The sequence below is a fragment of the Argiope bruennichi genome, chromosome 6, assembly GCF_947563725.1.
Source record: "Argiope bruennichi chromosome 6, qqArgBrue1.1, whole genome shotgun sequence".
Lineage (NCBI taxonomy): Eukaryota > Metazoa > Arthropoda > Arachnida > Araneae > Araneidae > Argiope > Argiope bruennichi.
In genome coordinates this window covers 135,729,424-135,750,531 of record NC_079156.1, presented here as the reverse complement: position 1 = coordinate 135,750,531, position 21,108 = coordinate 135,729,424, and the positions used below count along the sequence as shown (strand labels likewise).

Below are 21,108 nucleotides of genomic sequence, written 5' to 3'. Positions count from 1 at the left end.
AAAACAAACCTCAAATTTCATGGGTCAGGTGACTCACTATCTACCAATCACAAAACGAATAAAACACAATGTTTATATAAAAAAATTAATATAATAGATAGGTAATGTTAATAGATGACATTTTACTTATAAAGAATATGAGAAATCAATGTATTTGAAGAGGCAAAAACGTCAATACATTAATATACAATCTAAGCAGAGTTTCTTTTAATTAAAAGAATAATTTCTTTTAAATTATATTTAAAAAGTTTGCTATGGATAGATAAAATATTTTTAAAATATAAAATATCAAAAATATATAATTATTTTCAAATTCCATTCATTACTTCAGAAAAAAATTTAGCTTTGGATACAACCAGATTTTGATAGCAAGTCAAAATGATATTTTAACTTAATATGGCTACTAAATAGTTATATTCTCAAAAAAAAAAAAAAAAAAAAAAAAAGTCAAATTATATAGAAGTTTGGAATACATATTGTCTTTTCACACAAGTCAAGAAAAAAGTGTTTGATTTGGTCACAGTAATAAAAGACAACTTTCTTATAAGAAGGATGTGGGGCATTAACAGATTTAGTTATTGATATTAGTAACTTTAATTTTTTCCCCCACAAATTTCGTTATTAAAATGATCATTCACCAATCTTAAAACTAAATATTTATGGCTATGCAAAGACACATTTTATAACTCTGGTTAATAACAAGTAAAGTTATTAAATCCCTAAACTATATTGATGACTGTACTTTAAAAAATGCTAAAAATTGGAAATTAAAGAATGATACCTTCATTTAAAGCACCACCTAGAATGCCAGCCTGTTGCTGGGATAAACGGAATAATGCCTTTCCATATAAGAAATGAACTTCACCACATTCCAAAGCTAATTCTCCAAAATGTTGAGTGTACAGCTCACAGGCAGTAGACAAACTTTGAACAGCATGTAGGTAGTCTTGAACAAGTATATGTCGTTTACCTTGCAAGAAGTTATTAAATGCTTCCTCTGGAAGTGTTCTAAATGGAGAAAATAAATTGTTCAAAAAGTATATCTAAAATAATAAGCCAATAAACTTATCAATTGTATTGTGATCCAAGAGCCGAAATATAAGAAAACATTGCAATCTCTATGAAAGTCAAGCTACATAGAAATCAAATCAAAAGAGAGAGACAAAGAAGTCACAAGCAAAGATGCACCAAGTCATCCATCAGATACATAATTAGATGTCTGAATTAATTAACATTAATATTTCCAATTGAAACAATACAGATATTAATTGTAAATACTTAATATAAGAATGATTTAATACTTAAAAAGATTTATTAATACAGTAATTCAGTTATATGGACTTAGTGATTATGAGAGTACACACACTTGTATCCATAGTATGGTTGTTTATATTATCTTAATTACTGGATAATTAGTTAATCATATTTTAGTTAAAATATGCCTGTCAATAATATGGAATATCTTAATCTAAAATTTTTAATATCAAGTTTGCTTAGACTATGAAATTGTGTATTATTTCTACTAAAATCGCGATTTAAATAATTCTTTGCATTCATGCGAAATTAATAGTATGCATTTAAGACATATCTTTAATCTCATAAGTTCAAATTCGATAAGGAATTACCAAGAATATGTGAAACACTAAAGATTTTTATAGGCCATAGAGCAGTTTTAGGAAATTTTGACCTATTTTAGTAATTAAAAAAAATTATCACAAATAATGGAAAATAATCCAATAAAGGGGAAGGGAGTGATAAATGCAGATATAAATAGCCCAAGAAACATTACATGTATCAAACATGAATGAAAAACATCACAATACTGTAACAGAATCAAATCAATATACAATGAATATTGTGACACATAGAGAAAAATAAAACTTCATGGGCAAATTTTAGAAAAAAAGATAACCATACTTATGATTATTTTTAATTGAACTGCCCACCATTTAATGAATTATTGAAAAAATTCTTATTTTGATGATTGCTATACAAATTATATAAAAAAAAAAATATCCTTCATGGCAGTCTAACTGTTGTTGAACAATAATTTCTTTATCTTCCCACTTGAAATAAATTAAAATTATCTCTTTATGCTTATAGGCATTCCTCAGTGTGCTCTGTTAATTCATGATTAAATATATGTAGAACTTGTATTATATTCAATATTATACATTTAATTAAATATTCACAATAAAAAGCAATATTAATGATTTTTAAAATATATCGATAAAATTTTGTCTACTCATGTCAAATTTATACTGCTCGAAAAGATGATAGCTGTAAATTATATACAAATTTCTAAAGTTATTGTTTATGAATTGAAAATAATGAAGCAATTCTTAAAAAAAATATCTAAATGTCAGGTAAATGGAAATATTATTTCAATATATACAGCTGCCTAAATATTGATGAATAAACATCAATAATAATCTATTTATCCTTTGAAACCATTACTCAAACAAATGATATTTAGGAAAGATTAAAAAGAAAAAAATTTATATATATATATATATATATATATATATATATATATATATATGGCATCTTTCAAGATAATAACCAATATATCAATGTACATATATTTAAAAAATACATATATTAGTGATTAAAAATATTTCCCTTTTCTTTTAAAATATTTATATTATGTTATCTAATAACCATCTTTGATGACTAGCTGGTTCATCAAGATTAATGCATGCTAAAATTTTCAATCAAATATTTTATATAACTTGGTTTTTTTTAATGGCTTCTTCCATAAAATTTTTAAACTTCAAATTTTGATAGTCATATTCATTAACAATTTACCTCATTCATAATAAAATTAAGTCTTCAGGTTTAGAATCATAAGGATTTAAATGATGCTAAAAATACTTTATTTCAGTCAATAAATATACTTCTGAAAATAGTTATTAATTCTAAATTTTACTCAATACTTTGCTCCTATCATAAGATAATGTTGACAATCAAATGTTTTAACTTCAAATCTGATCAAGTTATAAAGCTTTGAATATAATATTTTAGGACCATATTATTTCAGACTTATCAGCGTTGGGGAAATTCTGAATGCTGATTGCTCTATTTTCTACAAGATAATCTGATATGGAAATCTAAAATTGCATATTTTTATAGAATAGTGACATAAAAATTTTCATAACTTCATACATTTTAATTGCAAAAACATGGAATTATCTTTTATTTAAAATATTAGTATCACAGTGATATTTTATTTAATGCGACTCAAAATACAAAGGGTCTATAAAAAAATTTAAACTTCAGAACAAGTATTGACTATTGCATAAAATGGGATTCTTAATTCACTATGATCATTTTTTCAATTATATATACATGCTTAATACTAACTATTTAGGAATTACAAGTTGGGTTGTTATTAAAGTGAGCAACCTGTATATATATAAACCATGTTTGCCTTAAATAAAACTAAATCATTGAATTAATCATAGATATTTTAAAGACTATAAAAAACTTATTTTAATTATTTTTTTTAGAAAATAGCACATTTCATAATTATTTCATTTCAATGTATAATATGTTTCCGTTTAATATTTATTCATTACAGATACATGTTGAAAATTACACTTTGCTAAGTTTAGTATGCAATTAGAATTAACTTTATCTTTTAATATGTGCTGATGTTAATGTGATGCAAAATGTTCATAAAAGTTAATTTTTGTTATGTATACATAATATGATCATGCAAGCTTTAAAAAAAAAATAAACACTGAGTCTGTATATTTTATGTTTGATAGGGAATGATCTGGGAGTATTTCTATTGTATAAATCCTTTAATGAAATAAGAATTTTCACAAATAAAGTAGTATAATAATTACTATAAAAGATTAAAAATAAATGATGAAACATGCAAATCTAATAAAGGAAAAGACAGACTTTATAAATATTAAGTTTTTCAGATCACTAACAAAATATTGACTAATCACACCGTGGCGAAAGCTTATAAGCCAGTTAACAGCTATCCTACACGGGCAATTGCTTTTGTATTGTGGTCATGTTACTGGGCTGCGAACCACAAGGTCCCAGGTTCTATCCTTGTGCATACCAATTCTCCCTCATCACATACTGCCACATTTATCAATAAAATAAATAAGAGAAAAACTCAATTAACATTAATAGAAATTTATTACATATTGAAAATAATCTATTTTATTCCACTGTCCAAAACTGTCCCTAAATATAAAATAAAGTAAAAAAATAATAGAAAAGTTGGTTAGAAGTTTTTAATATAGGACAATGAGTAGGAAATATAAATATTCTAATATTAAGAAAGAAAAGCTATTCAAAGCCTAAAATAATATAGATTGGAAATTGTGTGTTTGAGAATAATCCTTTAAACAAAAATTTTGTAATCATATAGGAATTAATGCATCCCACGGGCTAATTTTGAATAAATATATATTTTAATAAACATGTTTATTTTTTGGAAGTTCTAATTATCAGTTACTGGTTACACAGATTTTTAGTTTTCATTAAATAAATAAACTAATCTTACATTTTAAAGAATTATAAAGTAGATGAACATTGCTGCAAGTGCAATTTTAATGAAATTATAGTAAAATTGGCATGATATGGTTACGAATGGGAATAAGCATAAGGAATCGGCAAAATTGTTCTGAAATATATATTTTTTTAAACTAACCCCAGATTATTCCAATGACGCGCTAAATTTTAAAATTATTAACATTTTTATAGTTATAATTTATCTAAAACCTAAAACATAATTTACAAAAACCACAATTACCAATATATCTATAGTTTCAAATACATTTTCGTATTTCATTGATAAAGCTCAGAACAAAAATGAATGATAATGCGTATCAATGAAAACCTAATGAACAATGTTGCAAAGAAAAATGAATATAATTGAGAATCATACTTGCTTAAATCTTTTGAGCGGGATGGAGATTCATCCACAGGCTTAGTCTCATCTTTTACTTCCTTTGATTCTTCCATGGTAATTTTGGGTCAGAATGCAAACAACAAAAAGATCAAAACTTTAAATGAAAAATTGTAAATTTATGCTTAAATACAAAGAACAAAATATACGAATAAGCGCTTACAAAAACTCGTCACAAACTTTTGATTTTAAGTGAAAACCCGCATATTAAAATTGGTTACAGTTAAGCTAAAAAAAATACCGGTTGATTTTTAAAAAAATATTTTGTGCATGATTAAAATGCATTAAAAATACTTTCATCAGTATGACTTCAAAAAAAAAATGTTATGCAAAAGGATTATATTAACTTTTAAATTAATCATTGTTACAAAATATAGTAGTTACGAAAAATCTTCCAATTATGAAATATTGCGCAATCCTTGTGTTTGTCTTTCATCATTGGTGTTTTTAAGTGTCTATTATACAGAGTTGCGATTGTGATATCAATATTCTTCCTGTGATTTCTTCCTGATCAAAGTAGCAAGTTTCTCGTTTAAAAGCGCAACGTAAGAAAATTTAAACCAAAATTATACAGAAATGGAAGAAATGCCTCATTTTTCATCAGAATCTTATATCCCCTTCGTATCTGTTAATGAACAAGTTTCAGATACTGTTGATACTAATTTCAGAGAAAGAAGTGATTTTGGACAGCAGAGAAATGATAAGAATATATTGAGAGCGTGTTGTAATGTTTCTAGTTCAGATGCTCCTTGGAAAAGAGCATCCAAATATTCCTTTGGATTAATAGGGTAAGTTTAAAAACTAATAGCTCACTTTATATATGTAAATTCACTTATTTTTAAAATTTTGCTAAAAATTATGACTTTGCTTTTCCATTTGTGATTGTTACAATTAATTAAACGGATTCGATATCTTTCGTAATAAACATACAAATTTGGTTGGTCTGATATATTTTTAAGGGTTATGTGGCTTATTGATAGATGTCTGGGTTTAGGTTCATATGTTTAAGATACCATTCCATTAAATATCTGTTTTGCATATGATTGTTATGGAATTTAAATTTGCCATTGCACATCAAGCACCCTTCACATTGCTATGTTTTGGAAATACATGGTACATTTTCGGTTCATGCACTGGTTTTTTTATCTTACCAAGATAAAATTTACAAGATCTATTCTCAAAATATGTCTTCATGTATCTTCAAAGCAAGATGTAAATTTGATTAAAGTGATTATTATTTTATGATAAAATATAGTCAATGCTGAAAAAATAGTAACAAATGCTGATCAGCTGATTTATTAACTTTCTTGTAAAATAATAAATGCATTTAATTATATACATACCTTATGATGCAAACTGGTAACGGAGTAAAAGTTCCTTGTTCAGTCTCGAGGAAAAAAATATCTACTCTTTTTTTAATGTTTTATTTATTTATTTTTTCCTTGCTGATATTGTGTGATTTTACATTGTAAAAACTTTTGTATTTGCTTTGTGCCTAATTTTAAACATTCTCTTATTTTTATTACATAAAATGTTAGATATTCAATTTCAAAATGAGATATTTTATTCCAGTATAAATGCTACTGTTTTCTATCAAAGATAAATTTGATAGAATAACAGTCACTGTTACAGTTTGATTTAAACTTGAGAGATATAATGGAAATGATTAAAACCTTAATAAATAAATAGCTGTAAAATTAAATAGACAGCTAAGAAAAAAAAATGGAATTAATTGAATGTACAGTATGGAAGTATTATCTTTTAAAAAATTATTATCAAATACATCTGTAGAAATTTATATATCTGTTGCTTTTATTAGTAATTGCAGAAAGAAATTGCTTTTTTTTTATAATTGCCATCTCATTTTTTGTTAGTATTCACAAATTGCAATTAAATGCCACCTGCTCCATCTATTGACGAGCATTTAATAATCATCTTTGGAGATAATTTTATAAGAAGTTATAAATTTCTTCCTTTGACATTTATTAGTTATTGTTTTTCTAATTTTAGATGGTAGTAATTAAAAATTTGCAAAAAGTGTATCCCAAAAATATAGATGAAAATGTTCCAATATGTTGGTTGGTTCTTGCTTCCTTGGCTAATATAGTATAGTGTAGGGTCAAATTGCTTCCATTCCAATGACAGAACAAGCATTTTATGGGAGGAACTGTATCATGGCTGCTGATGGCCATTAGAACTCAATTATAGTTATTGTTTGGGTGCTGTTTGTGATTGTCATTTAATTACCTTTATGCAACAGCAGAGGTCATGAGGAGGGGGATACCGGTTTCAGTTATAGCATGCGATTTTTTTTTACTAGCAATCTATAATTTTACTGTACTTACCACATATGATATTAACATTAGCACTTCTCATGCGAATAAAATAAGAAAATAAGAGTATATCATTCTAAACATTGTACTTAAGCCAATATAACATTGTGGGTTCATTGACTGAGATTATAAATTTTCTTTGTAATATATTTTCAAATACAGAAACAAATTCTTTGAGTTGTATTTCTGTTTTGGACATTATTTTGTTAACAGGATCACAGCCAATGGCATGATTGTTGGCATTAAAATTTAACAATTTTGTGTTTGGATCTCACAATAGAATAATACTCAACTTTGAATCCTCTTTCTGCGATCTGATAATACATAGCTTTACATTTTCCTGATTGTACAGTTCATTCTTAACCAAAAAAAAAAAAAAAAGCATTTGTTTTGTTTATGATTTACTATATTATTTACATATATTATTATTTTTAAATTGTATTGCCTTTTTAAGTAAATATTTATAAAAACTGTAATATTCCTTATATAGTTTTGACTTCAAGATCACGGGTTTAAGAGCCCAGTTGAAAATATACTATGTATGTGACTATGAATATGTTAATTTGTGACTTTAGATATTATATAATTCATATATTTATTTAGATGGTTTTATATATGAATTTTAGTTAAAATTCAAGATATTAGTAAATTTATTTTAATAACATTTGAAAGTTTATTAGCCATTAGTTTTATCATAGATGCAACTGTATTTGTTGTATTTGCATCTCTTTATTTTGAAAATTAATACTAATTTGAGATTCAATTTTATCATCCATTTTTAGACTTCATGAAGAAATTAATGATTTTTATGGAACCATGTGTCCTAAAGAACAAGAGACTGAGCTTCGATTAAAAGTTATTGAGCACATTACAAGAGTTGTACATTCATTGTGGCCTCAAGCCCAAGTAAGACACTAAACACTAAAAATTTTGTGATAATTTTACTAGACAATTTGTTAAATACTTTCATGATATATGTTTTATGAGATTTCATCACTTTCTTACTTTTAATATATCATTTGATATTGTCTGTTTTTCTTAATATTTCTGTAATTAAATTTAAATATATTAAACTTCCTTTTAATTAAATATATTTTCTTCAAATACTGTCTTATAAAATTGATATATGCTTATTGTGAATACGTTTTGATTTTTTTTAAAGCATTTTAATTGATCTTATAAGGCTGATTAATTTTTAGTGAGGGAGCATTGATTTTGCTTTCAACATTTCTTTTTAAGAATTAATTTTGATAAGTATTTCTTGTTTATCAATGTGTGTCTCTTTTAATTTCAGGTTGAAATATTTGGAAGTTTCAGAACTGGTTTATATTTATCCTCAAGGTAAGCTTTTCATGCTGTTTATAAATAGTCTGCAAATTTCAGGAAGATCATTTAGTCAATCATTGTCGAAGAAAAGTAAAAAGTATTGATCTATTTGAGCAGTATCATATTTGGTTAAAAGAGATTTGGGCTTTTAAATAAAATTTCTGGAATTCTCTTATTTATATGAATGATTTATCTTATCTTATTTATTTTTTAGTGACATTGATATGGTTATCTTTGGAGAATGGAAAAGTTTGCCTTTGAGTACACTTAGTCAAGCTTTAGAAAATAATGGAATTTTGGATAGTGACATAAATATTATTGCTAATGCTACAGTAAGTTAGCTAGATTTATCTGTTTTTTTTTTATTGAATGAATTTCTTTTTTAAAATAATTATTAGTGTGTATATGTGATATATATTTATTAGTTATAAATTTAGAGCAATTTTTTATAAATATTTTTAACAGTTTTAGAAACATTTTCAACTGTATGGTGTGCGTGCGTGTCCTAGATATTTAATGTGCTAGCCCTAGATATTTAATGCTTACATTTTTATTTTTTATAAGATCTACTTATATATTTAAATTTATTTCTAAATATAAATGGATCTTATAAAAAATCGTTTTTATTTTATTTCAGTTAATTTTATAAATAATTGTTTTGTTATTTGTAAATTAGTTTCAATCTGAATTACAAAATAAAAATTCGATACTTTCTAATACAATAATCTATCAAATTTGAAGTTTTGTTTGCTTCAGAAAAAAAATATGTTGATTCTTAATGATTCCAAAATTTTGAATTATCATCAAAACCTTTGTTTAATTCAGATATACCTAATTTCATGCTGAGAGCATTCTTCTTTTTCATCATCTTTAGAGCCATAATTGTCTGAAAAATTCATTAAAGAAATGTAATTTTTTTTTTTTTAACTAAATTTCATACACTACTCTTTTCTTCTTAAAATTACTGATAAAAAAAATGTTGTGTAATGATAACAACAAATATGTTAATCCCATATTTTTGACTTGCAGTTAGAGTATAATTCATAAGATATTTCTTACAAATGATCAAAGTATAAAAAATACGTATAACAAAAATTAGCAAAACTATTTCTACTTTGAAGGCATTATATTCCAAATTCACCTACCTATTGATAATTCAGAAAAAAAGAATAAATCTTTCATATTTTTATAGTGCTAAGTTTCACTATAAGAGCCAATGTAGCAGTACACTGGTATTGAAATCCATTGACTACTCTTTAAACTATAAGATGCTAATAAGAAAGTTTCTTGCTTAGCATAATGGCTTATGAAAAGTTGAAGAAATAAAAGTAAATTAAGTGCTATATATAAATATATAAATAATAAATCTAAAAACAGCATATATATATTTTTTTTGAAAATTAGAGGTAAATGGCCTTTTTATGACCATTTAACTGTTTATGTATGTTTTTAAAAAATTGCATTTTCCTAAGAAAATATCAATGATAAGAAAATAGTGTTTTCCTTACATTACTGTAAATACATTGTGAAAAATATAAATTATTAGAATAGTAAATAAAATACACCCTATTTGCAAACAGCTGTTTCACTTTATCATTTAATATTTATGAAATCTCTTGTATATATAGTTATTGTTTAAGCATTTTTAATATTTTAATGATTTTACCACTATTTTTAGGTACCTATTATAAGACTTGTCCATTCACCATCTGGTATTAGAGTTGATATAAGTTTTAACATGTCAAATGGTGTGGAAAGTGCGAAACTTGTTAAAGTGAGTATAAATTAGAATTATTTAAGATTAATTATTAAAGATGTTAAAAATTTGATAAATTATAAAAATGTTAATGGAAGCATCAAATTAGGTAATTATTTATTTTATATAAAAAAATTTCAAACTGTACAATCTTTTTATATTATAAAAGCCAAAGAAATGTGTTATGCTCTTTTGATATCTAGCCATTTTTTTGTTCTGGTGAGGTTTTTTTGAAATATCTATAAATAATAAATGTGAAAAGGAATAATAATTAGTTATAGAATGCTAAACTTCTTTCATTATTTATATATATATATATTTATATTGAATTGGAAAGATAGGTGATAACATTTCCAAATGGTAAGAATGTCACTAGATTGTGATTCTCTGTCACAATTTATTATTCTTGCTTCATGGTACAATTGAGAGCCCCCCCCCACACACACACTTTCTTTCTTTCTTTTTTTTCTATTAGTAAATTACCATATGATTTGATATAAATTTAATTATTAGTTTTCATATAAGTGTTCTGATCATTGTGCAGCTTTGGAAATATGAAAAATGAATAGTTTCTGACTTCAGTACTGATCGAAATGAAACATTATGTAAAGGAAAAAATTTGTTGACTAAAAACAGTTTGGAATTTAAAAGAATATGTGCATAAATATTGTCAGATTCATCTTAATAATATACGCAGAAATAATAATAAATAACAACTTGTGTGACACGAACGAAAAAAAAAATAGCTTGATACAATCAGTTTTAACACATTGCCACTATACTCTTTCCCCTCCCCCAATCCAAGGGACAATGGTAGGCATGAGTAAACGCTCTTTTCGTACATATTTGATGGAATAGAGGTAATGTTTTTACACCCTGGAATAGAGGCAGTATGCTCCATTAAGCACCAATCTGGTTTCAGCCTATTGATGGAAATCCATGTGGACTTATCTTTTATTTGCATCATGTAGACATTTTCTCTCTTGAGCACTTTAAAGGGTCCTTCATTAGGTCATGCAGTGAAAAGTATACAGTGTCTTGGCAGAAAAACACATGAGAAGAATTGACATATTCTATCTTAACAATGTGACAGAGTGATTGGATCAACAACATTCTTCAAGTCTCGTAAGTATTGTTGCAAAAGATCTAGAAATTCTGATGTCTTAGTTTTAACACTAATTGCCTGTAGAAGCTATCTGAGCTAGATCCATAAATTAGCTCAGCTGATGAAGCTCTAATATCGTCCTTGAATGTTGTATGGATATCTAATAAAGTCATTCGTAACTGTTATTTATGCTCAATGTTCAGTTGAGCCCAGGTAGCATTTTATGCAATTCTTAAGTTGGTTGTGAAAATTGTACCACACCATTCACTTTGGAATTGTACACAGCTGTGTAAATTTTGGCAATTCCTAAAAAGTAGGCAAGGGAATGGAAATGATCACTTTCGAAGTTTCTGTCTTGATCAGTAATTATGATTTCCGGGGCTCCAAAGCATGAAATCGTGCTAAGGAAAGAAAGTCTGCACAAAATGTGAACCATTTGATCCATCATGGGAGGAGCTTCTGGTCAGCTAGTGATTTGATTGGCTGCAGTTAAATTAGTGTTTGTATCCTTTGTAGAGAGGTAAGGGACCTACAACATCTATATGTATATGTCTAAATCGTGCAAAAGTTCATGGAAAATCACCTTTTAGGATTTAACATGGCAATTGACTTTGGGTTTTAACAAGGATGCACCATTTATAAAATTCTGTGCAGTCCCTTCCTAACAACATTCAGATGAATTTACAGCATTAGCTATATATATATTATAGGTTAGTCTGCTCAAAACTAAATGTGCCAAAGTGTGCTCTATGGGATTTCTCGTAAGCTTTGATGTTACAATTTCTGACAAGTCTGGATGGTAAATGATTCTTAGTCTGTTGTATTCACAAATTGAGGATTCCTGCGCTTTAATACTTCCAAAGTCGATATTAATTAGATGTAAGCCGTCCAGACTTGTAACTCTTGAAAGTGCCACGTAAGCTTGACCGGATGTGAATACTGCAGAACTGATATCCATCAGTGCATTATTTAGACTTAGGCCCTGACTTTTGTGTATAATTATAGCATAGGCTATACATATGGGAAACTGTTCGCAATGAACATAAGCTCTATTAATAATTTCAAATTTATTTTTGACCTGACTAAGCTCGTAAACATGTTCTTTATTAAATGTAATGTATATTTTCTTAATTATTTTTGTATTTTCCGGATCAACATTTACTCTTTGCACTATACCAATAGAACCATTAACAAAACGAAGACTTGCGTCAATATTTCGCCTTAACTTGACTTTTGCTCCTATTTTTATAATTATGTTCTCTTCGAAGCCTACAGTCATAGAAGCATCGTCTTCGTATTTTTTTATGCATTCATGAGCTCTTTTTGTTAGGTATCTGGGGCAATCTATGCTATCTACAGCTGTAAGTTTTATTTCGGGATGTGGAAGAGATTTAAGCAGTGCAGTATTTAATTGTTGACACATGTTTTTTGTAGGTAATAAGCAAACGGTATCATCAGGAAGTTTCGAGAGGTGTTCAATTATTTCAATTAATCTGTTTTCATTTGAATTGGATTTGGGAGTTATTAATCTAGTCGAGAGTAAGTCATGGTCTTTTTGTGTAGTCACACTTAATCTTATTCTATTTAGCATTTCAACAAAGTCAGAATCATTGAGCTGTCGCATGTTAATTGTAAGCTCATCGTATATAACCAGTTCAATCCACAGATTCGGTATACTGAGGGCACCTAACAACTTGTTAGTTTCAGCAGGTGATAGTTTTTCAAAAGGTGACTTTTCTCTTACTGGCGGAAGCTGTAAGAGATCTTCAAAAAATACAAGAAGTTTTTTTCCAAACCACCCATTCTGATCGTCGTAATGAATATCGTAAATGAATATATGTTAAAGTAGCATTGGATATCATCGACACTTCATCTATGATAAACAACACTACTTCTTTCAAATCTGACCTCAGAACTTGTAGCACTTCATCAGAAAGTGGCTTGTACTTCGGTGTTTGCTTGTGTTCTACAGGCAGCTGCAATAGTCTATGTATAGTCAATCCATTCACATTGAATGCAGCTATTCCTGTTGGAGCACTAATTGCCACTTTTTTGTTTAAATACGTCTTAACCCAAGCTTTCAAAATTTTTATTAAAAAACTCTTTCCAATGCCACCAGTTCCACTGACAAAACAGTGTAAAACGTCAGCGTTGTTATCAGTTGTGTCCATTTTATTTGTGATCATATCGAAGACTCTTTTTTGATCGGCATTAAGTTTTGCGATCATACTTTGAAGATCAGTTTGCTCTTCTTCTACCAGATTGATTCTTTGATAGTCACCCATTGCGTTTGCAGCATCCACATATTCAAATTGAATTATTTCAAATTAGATATTGTTACAAACCTGTAATTTTGCTTCCCAGCGCGAATAGTGTCATCATAAGAAAGACCGTTTTACAGTAATCTGTATTGGATGCTGTCGGATGCCGAGCCAGTGATCCCAGAGCTTGGTGACAAACTTGGCGACGAATTTGCCGACAAAATGGATAATGATCTAAACTGCGAGAAATTTATCGATCCGTCCATTATTTCCCGCATATTTTAGTTTTTCCTTGATTTATACACTAAACACTAATTGTATTCTAAATTTGAAGCTTCTATGTCTGCTAGAAGTGCCTTAGAGTTTTGATGATCGGTCAGTCAGTCAGTCAGTGACAAAATTTACGAACTTTGACTAGTTATAATTCTTAAACTACTGGTTCAAATTTAATGAAATTTGAAATATACAGTGTTTATATAATGCCTGCTTGGTTACTGAAAATTCAGGCTTCTAGTTTTATTCACAACGAAGTTATAAGGGGTCGAAAATGGCTTAAACTGCTTCGAGAAAAGGATGGTACGGCCGTGCCGCTTGTTTTTGCTCGACTTGGCAGGGGGCACTGCCGTGCCCCCAGATGATATCGGTATTAAACTAAGATATAAATTCCAAATGTCATTACTTCCAAGGTGATGTCCTAAAAGCTTTTTGTTGGATAGCAAACTTAAGAGGTTTTTTTATATCTATGATGATATTATTGAAATCATGATCTTCCAACATATTGGAAAAATACTTTGCAGAAAAGTGAACAGCAAGTAATTCGTGATTGCAATATTGTATCTCAATACCACTGGATTTGTTGGGGGGGGAGGGGGGAGTACATGTGAGAAAGTATTTTTTGATACCATTTGTTGTAAAATTCCCACTTTACCTGTATTAGATACATCAACTACAAGTGAAAGTTGAACTTTTGAATTTGGATGAGTTAAAAGAGCTACTTGATTGACTGAATTTTTTATAAACAGATAATTTTGAATAGCAGTATTGCTCCAAACAGTAGCAGTTTTATACAGACAGTATTATAATTCATTAATTCATCATTTTTAGGTCTAATCACAATTGAGATTAGTTTAGCATTAGTAAAAAGACAGTTTAGTTAGAGTAAATAATTGGCTAAATTGCATTTGGAGCTGCATAGGAAAAGGAAGAATAACCACCATATCTAATTTATTGGATAAATATATAATATTTTGCTAGAAAGCTTTTGTTTGTTTTAAGATGTCAAGTTATCGACAAAATTAGCAAAAATGTTTTTATTTTTGCATCATAATTGAAAACTTAATCATACCACATGTTTTGAAACCGAAATTATGAACTTTATATCAACATTCAGGATTATATTGAACTGGATTTGTCATTTTGAAACAGTTTATTGTAGTTAAATAAGTATTTTACAATAATTTTTTTTCCATGTTTCAAAAATCTTTTGGTTGATTTATGAAGCATGAAACGTGATTGCTAATATTTTCTAAAAACATTCTCTCTCTCACTCTCTTTCTTTGCTTTCTTTTAAATATTATGAATGCAACTCTTTTAATCTGTTATTAACTTCTTCATAATGATGACATAGAATGGACATTATTGCTAATATTTTCTTTTTAATTTTGTGGTTGTTTAAAATTTTCCATACATTCAACAAATTGCTTTCTAATTTTAAAATAATATTAAATGAAAAAAATTAATTGGTTTGATATTCTATAGGTGCACATTTTTCTTGTAATTTCCTCAAAAAAAAAAAAAAAAAGGCCAACATTTTTCTTATACATTTTGATGTATATGAAACCAATTGCCACAAAAATTTACAAAATTCATTCATACTATCTTTTTTCAAATTAGTTTATATATATATATATATATATGATAAAGGAAAACAATTGTTGATAAAGACAATTTTCCACTTTTTTCTTCTTTTTTTTTCTGTATGTTATGAGTTAAACATTCAGCCAATATTATTGTTGATGGGTTAAAACTTAATACTATTGTGGTATTGTTGAATAATTTTTTGTATTTTGATTTAATGATGTATTTTAATGTAGTGATTTCATTTGTAAAATATATTTTTTTCCCCCTGTTAGTAGAATTCTTGTTAATTTTGATTTGTGTGTTGGTTAACATTATAGTTAGGGGAATAAAATAAAAAAAAAATCATTTCATTCTCAAGCACTCTGCCAATATGCATGTGTTTTTGTACTGAATCTTTTGTAAGTAAATCTGCCAAATAATTCTGAGATATGACAGGTTGCCTAAAATTCGGTGTAGGTAGGCATGCATCTTCTACTGCTGATTAATATATTTATAAAAAATAGGAAGTGTTTTGGATAATTGAAGCATATTTTGCATAATTGAAGATTATCTGAAATTCAGTATGTGGAAATGTTATTTTATTTTCTGAGCATAACATTTTATTTTACATTGGTTTTAGTTAGAAGAGTAGAACAATTTTTCACATACAGTTAAGAACATATTGTTCAATAAATGAAGAAAAGAATAAGCCAAATCAATCAAAGGATGATAGATACATCTGAATAATGTCTATGAAATTTCCTTAAAAAGAACCTGAAAAATTCAGGAAAATTCAAACTGTAGAAATGATGGTCACTCTTTTATTGTCTTCTCTTATTTAATTCTGAAGGTATCTGATCATAGTTTCCATGTATCCATTATTCTTAGAATAATTGTTTTGCTGTAATATATATTAATATGTTTCTTTGTATTGTACAGAGAGCACCATGAAATGAAGTCAGTTTCATCAAATATAGAATTATTGTACCAGTGTATTCCTGATTACAAATTCTTAAAACTAAATTTTATTAGATTACTTACTAGATTTTATTAGATTAAAAATTATATATTGATTACTTTAAATTATATTTGGATCATTTTGAGAACTATTTAATTGGATATTGTCTGTAAGCATTGTCTCTGACTGTAGTTTTTTTTATTGTTATGGTTTCAGTACAAGAGAAAATTTAATACATGTTTAATCTTTTTATCTTTCTAGAAAATGATGAAACAACACCCAGCCTTACCGAAATTAGTCTTAATTCTAAAACAGTTTCTAGTGCATAGAGGACTTAATGAAGTATATAATGGTGGAATGAGTTCTTACTGCCTGACTTTGCTGATAGTTAGTTTTTTGCAGGTAAATAAATATGTTTTAGTGTTCTCATTAACAATGAGTTAGTTTCGCTTACTTTATAATTGGTTATCCTTTTTCCTGTCTAAAAATCCTGCGTTATAAAAGAGATTGAAAACCGATACATCTTTTTATAGATTTCAATGGAGATAAAGAATGAATATATTTTGCAAACTGTTAAATATTAAAGCAAATATTTCTTTTATTTTTAGGGCTATCACAAGCCAAATTTTGAACCATCTGCAAATTTTGGTGCTGCATTACTTGAATTCTTTGAACATTATGGCATTAACTTTAATTATGACAAAGTTTCTATACATTTTCAATCTGGTGGACTTTATAAGCCTAGAAGAGGTGGTGGACATTTTTTAAGTGTTGAAGATCCTTTAGTGTCAGGTAAAAACTTTTAATCTTATTTCCAGTACAATTTTTTGGTAAATTCAGAAAATAATTTGGTCTATAGAAGACTTTAACTTTTTTTCAAATATGAAATTTCTAGATCAGGGTGTGTAATATCATGAAAAGTGCTTAAATTTGAGAATCACTTTTAAGTACTTTAAAAAGGGCTTAATTATTTTGAGAGGTGCAAAGAAAGCTTAGTTTTTATTTGCTTCCTCACACTTTGAATAGGATAATTCTAAATTGTGGTCTCAAAAGCATATTTATCAGATGTATGAAAAAAGGAAACCTACAAAAGAGCAGAAATCTTGGGTTAAATAGATCTAGGGGTTTCAACACATATTAAGATAAGGACTAATGAGCTCTCCCCCTCCCTCTCTTCAACTACATGCATTGCCTTTTATCAAAATAGTTATCCAGAAGGGGCAGTATGAAGCACATACTGTACCATACTTTTTACATTTAAAAAAACATACAAAATTTCATTTTTAGGGTTTTAGATGCTGAAGAATTTATTTTAGTTATACCTGGTAAGTATGAGAAGAATACACAGATTGTTTCAGTCTACGGAAAATAAGAATATAGCTAGATGGATTTACAGCCCTAAAGAAATATATCAAACATGAGAGAAATTGCTCTAAAAACGCAATGAAATCTCTTTGTAGTATATTACACATTCAATAATCATTCTATTTAATATATCATTTTGGAGCAATCCCTTGAACAACCTATTAAAAGAATTTTAATGTACTATTTTGAATTGTAATTAATTGTTTGAAGTGTCATGGACAATTTGTAATTAATTAAAATTCTTTTAAAAATCACACTATAGATCTTGCTCATATGCTCCATGTTCCAACCATATTCACTTTTATTAACAGTGTTAGTTATAAAATGTTTGGAAACCAAATTTCTTTTTTAAGTTTATGTTCTTTATTAAATGCACTTTATATATGAATTTGATAGTTTTAATTTTTATTGTGTTCCTTTCATGTTTTTTTTTTAATAGGTCATGATGTTGCTAAAGGAACATATTTAATGAATTTATTAAAGATGTCTTTTCAAAATGCATTTTATACACTCTCTAAAGCTGTGACTGAAAGCATAGCCACAAAAACGTAAGTTTTTCTTTGCTTTGTGTATAGACTGTTGAAGCATTGCTTTAATCTGTATATTCTATATTAACATTATTACATTCCCCAAGAAAGGCCTATTGCATTTTAAATTACAGAATATCTGAAAAATTTGTAAGAAAGTTAAAAGTTACCATAGAGCATTAAATTAAATGCATGGTGCAGAGAAATTATTACAATAATTACTGTAATTTAATTGATGCTTTTATAACACAATTTGTTCCTCTTCTGTAAATTTTCTATTATTTTGTCTGGCTTGAAATACACTAATCTTTTTAAAGCATGTACGTATCTAAGAGACCATCTAGTGTTCTTTTAAGGCATTGTTTGTATTATATTTCTTTATTAATGATATTTACAATAACATTTGGTTCATTTGTTTATATTTATTTTAAAAATTACTACATTTCTTATTCAGTTTTTTATAATAATTAAAATTTCAATATTCTTTTACATAAATTTAATGATGCCTAAATGAAATTTTTTGAAAAACCATTTTACATTATTTGGAAAATTATTCATGGTTATTCTTATTTTTTTAGACATTAAAATCAGTTCAAGTTTTTTTTTATCTGTCTTTTGAATAATTATTTATAACCCTTATACTATTAATTTAATGAATTTCTTTTAATATAAATCTTTAAATATCTTTGTCTTTTTTTAGTCCTGTGAAAAGTTTCTTGCATCTTATACTTAAAGTTGATCCTGAAGTTTTGAGAAATCGTGAAACAATGCTAAATAATCATTCAAAAATTATGAAAAGATTATCTAAATTAATAGATAAATTAAAGTAAGTATATTTTTATATTCTAAATGCTGCTTTGAAATTAAGAACGTGTTTTATTCTACCAAATATTTATGATGTATATAAATCTATATTCATTTTAATCTATAAAACCTTCATATCTTGTTGTTGAATCAAATTTTAGAAATGAGATGCTGTTCTTCTCATTTAACCATGAGTCAGATTTAAATTCTGTCCAAAACAAGCAGTACATTAATGTAATCTAATCTGTCTACAACTCTTTCTTTGTTATTGTTCTTTTTTTTAATGTAACTTATTTTGAATTAAATTCCCATGGAATTTTATTATAATTCACTTCCAAAAGACACTAATTATTAAATATTCAAAAATAGACATAGGATATCATTATTATTTAAAGATTTTAATTGGTGTTATGTATTGCATGAAATGTTAGATTGCATTAACTTTTCATTGCTTTAAAAAATTACAGTGAGAATCAATCTGTAGAATCTGCATCTACTTCCATTGCAAGTTCAAAAAATTTCCATAAAAAGAAAAAGTTTGGATAAATTGGTAATTATTATTTAAAAAAATATTATGTTATCATTAAAAAAAGATATAAGTAGAAAGACAAATGATTGAACTGAAGATGTTTGGTTCTTAAATGCTTGCAATTTAAAGTAATGAAAATAAATTTTAAAAATTCCAGCAGTTAATCATAGAAGTCAAAGTATCTTAGATTTGACTATAAATATTGTTTTTTGAATTTTCAATACTTATTGGTTCCCAAGTTTTAATTTAATGAAAGTACTTTTTGTATTTTAATTATTTTTATTTTTTATATCAAAAAATAAAGTATTTTAGAACCCATAAAATCAATATTTTAATTTAATAATTTGATTAAGATTTGACAGATATGTTTTAAAATGCTTGAAAGTTTACATTTAAAATAAAATTAAGTATAGCAATTGAATTTTATGTATGAAGTCTACAGTTGTTAGATTTTTGATGAAATAGTTTAAGTTTTCCAGTAATAAATGCAATTAGTAAGCGAAAATATTTTGATTTATGCATTTTTACTAGTCCAAGGAAGAATTAGAAGAAATTAAGATGATTGGAATTCAAGGATTATTAGAAATAAGCTTCTATATTTAAATAATTAATCATTTGTCTTTATATTAAGGTCAATTTTTCTATAAATATTCTTTGGTTGTTAGTTAAAAAAAATATTGGTGAATTTTACAAATTGGGCTATTTTAAATGGCCACTACAAATTTGTAAATACATAAATTATTAAGTGAATAAAATAGAAATAATTTATGAGAAATATATATAATTATGGCAATATATATTCTCGCATTTCTGATTTTGATGTTTCTTTTCTTTTACAGGTAATTCAAGACAATATTATTTTAATTTTTTGTAAATACTTAATTTAAATAAAGTTTTTTCGTCTTTACTGAAATGTATTTATTTTCTGTCATTAAAAAATGATCCAGGTTTTTTTTTTATTATTATTATTATTATAGTTATCGAAAGTACAACAAGTAAATTCCATTGTTGACTACTGAAATACGTGTGAACTAAATGATATTAGTTTAAAATATAGTATGAAAATCCAAAATTAAAAAAAGGAGAAAAGGAATTAAGCATAATAGTTAGATTTTTGTCAATTTTTCAGACAAGACTGCTAATTTACGAAAAGCATGACAACAAAATCTTATCTGTTATTTTAGCTGCATTATTTATTTTAGCCTTTATTAAATTGAATGTATTGATTGGTCAAATAATTTTTTAAATATAATTTTTTTTTTTTTTTTAAGAATTTTCTATTTTTACATAATTTAGCCAGAGCAATGAAGTCTGCTTCAGCACAATTAACTAATGTATGGAAGAATTTGAATGCTCGTAAATGCAAGTTATG

General features: G+C 26.7%; 2 protein-coding genes across 2 annotated transcripts in view; one reads left to right on the top strand and one right to left on the bottom strand.

Moving 5' to 3' along the window:
* LOC129971641 (protein HGV2-like) overlaps positions 1 to 5,131 on the bottom strand; it is a 33,944-nt gene extending 28,813 nt beyond the window's left edge. The window contains exons 1-2 of the mRNA XM_056085593.1: positions 4,913 to 5,131; positions 782 to 1,008 (exon numbers count right to left, since the gene is read on the bottom strand). Of these exons, the coding sequence (XP_055941568.1) occupies positions 782 to 1,008; positions 4,913 to 4,989 (304 nt within the window). The 5' untranslated portion in view covers positions 4,990 to 5,131. The remainder of the gene's footprint in view (positions 1 to 781; positions 1,009 to 4,912) is intronic.
* Positions 5,132 to 5,354: 223 nt separating this feature from the next.
* LOC129973092 (terminal nucleotidyltransferase 4B-like) lies at positions 5,355 to 20,643 on the top strand. Its single transcript, XM_056087475.1, has 11 exons — positions 5,355 to 5,721; positions 8,049 to 8,172; positions 8,561 to 8,607; positions 8,807 to 8,924; positions 10,271 to 10,366; positions 16,773 to 16,913; positions 17,120 to 17,303; positions 18,316 to 18,424; positions 19,104 to 19,229; positions 19,675 to 19,757; positions 20,576 to 20,643. The coding sequence occupies exons 1-10, from the start codon at positions 5,510 to 5,512 to the stop codon at positions 19,751 to 19,753; spliced, it is 1,236 nt and encodes a 411-aa protein (XP_055943450.1). The 5' UTR covers positions 5,355 to 5,509; the 3' UTR covers positions 19,754 to 19,757; positions 20,576 to 20,643.
* The last annotated feature ends 465 nt before the right edge of the window (positions 20,644 to 21,108 follow it).

What these genes read in the sequence shown, in the direction of transcription:
- LOC129973092 (XM_056087475.1), top strand. Translation starts at nt 5,510, where the DNA reads ATGGAAGAAATGCCTCATTTTTCATCAGAATCTTATATCCCCTTCGTA. An exon ending in GGTTTATATTTATCCTCAAG is followed by an intron (nt 8,608 to 8,806) that starts GTAAGCTTTTCA and finishes TTTATTTTTTAG; the next exon opens with TGACATTGATATGGTTATCT. An exon ending in TGAAGATCCTTTAGTGTCAG is followed by an intron (nt 17,304 to 18,315) that starts GTAAAAACTTTT and finishes TTTTTTTAATAG; the next exon opens with GTCATGATGTTGCTAAAGGA.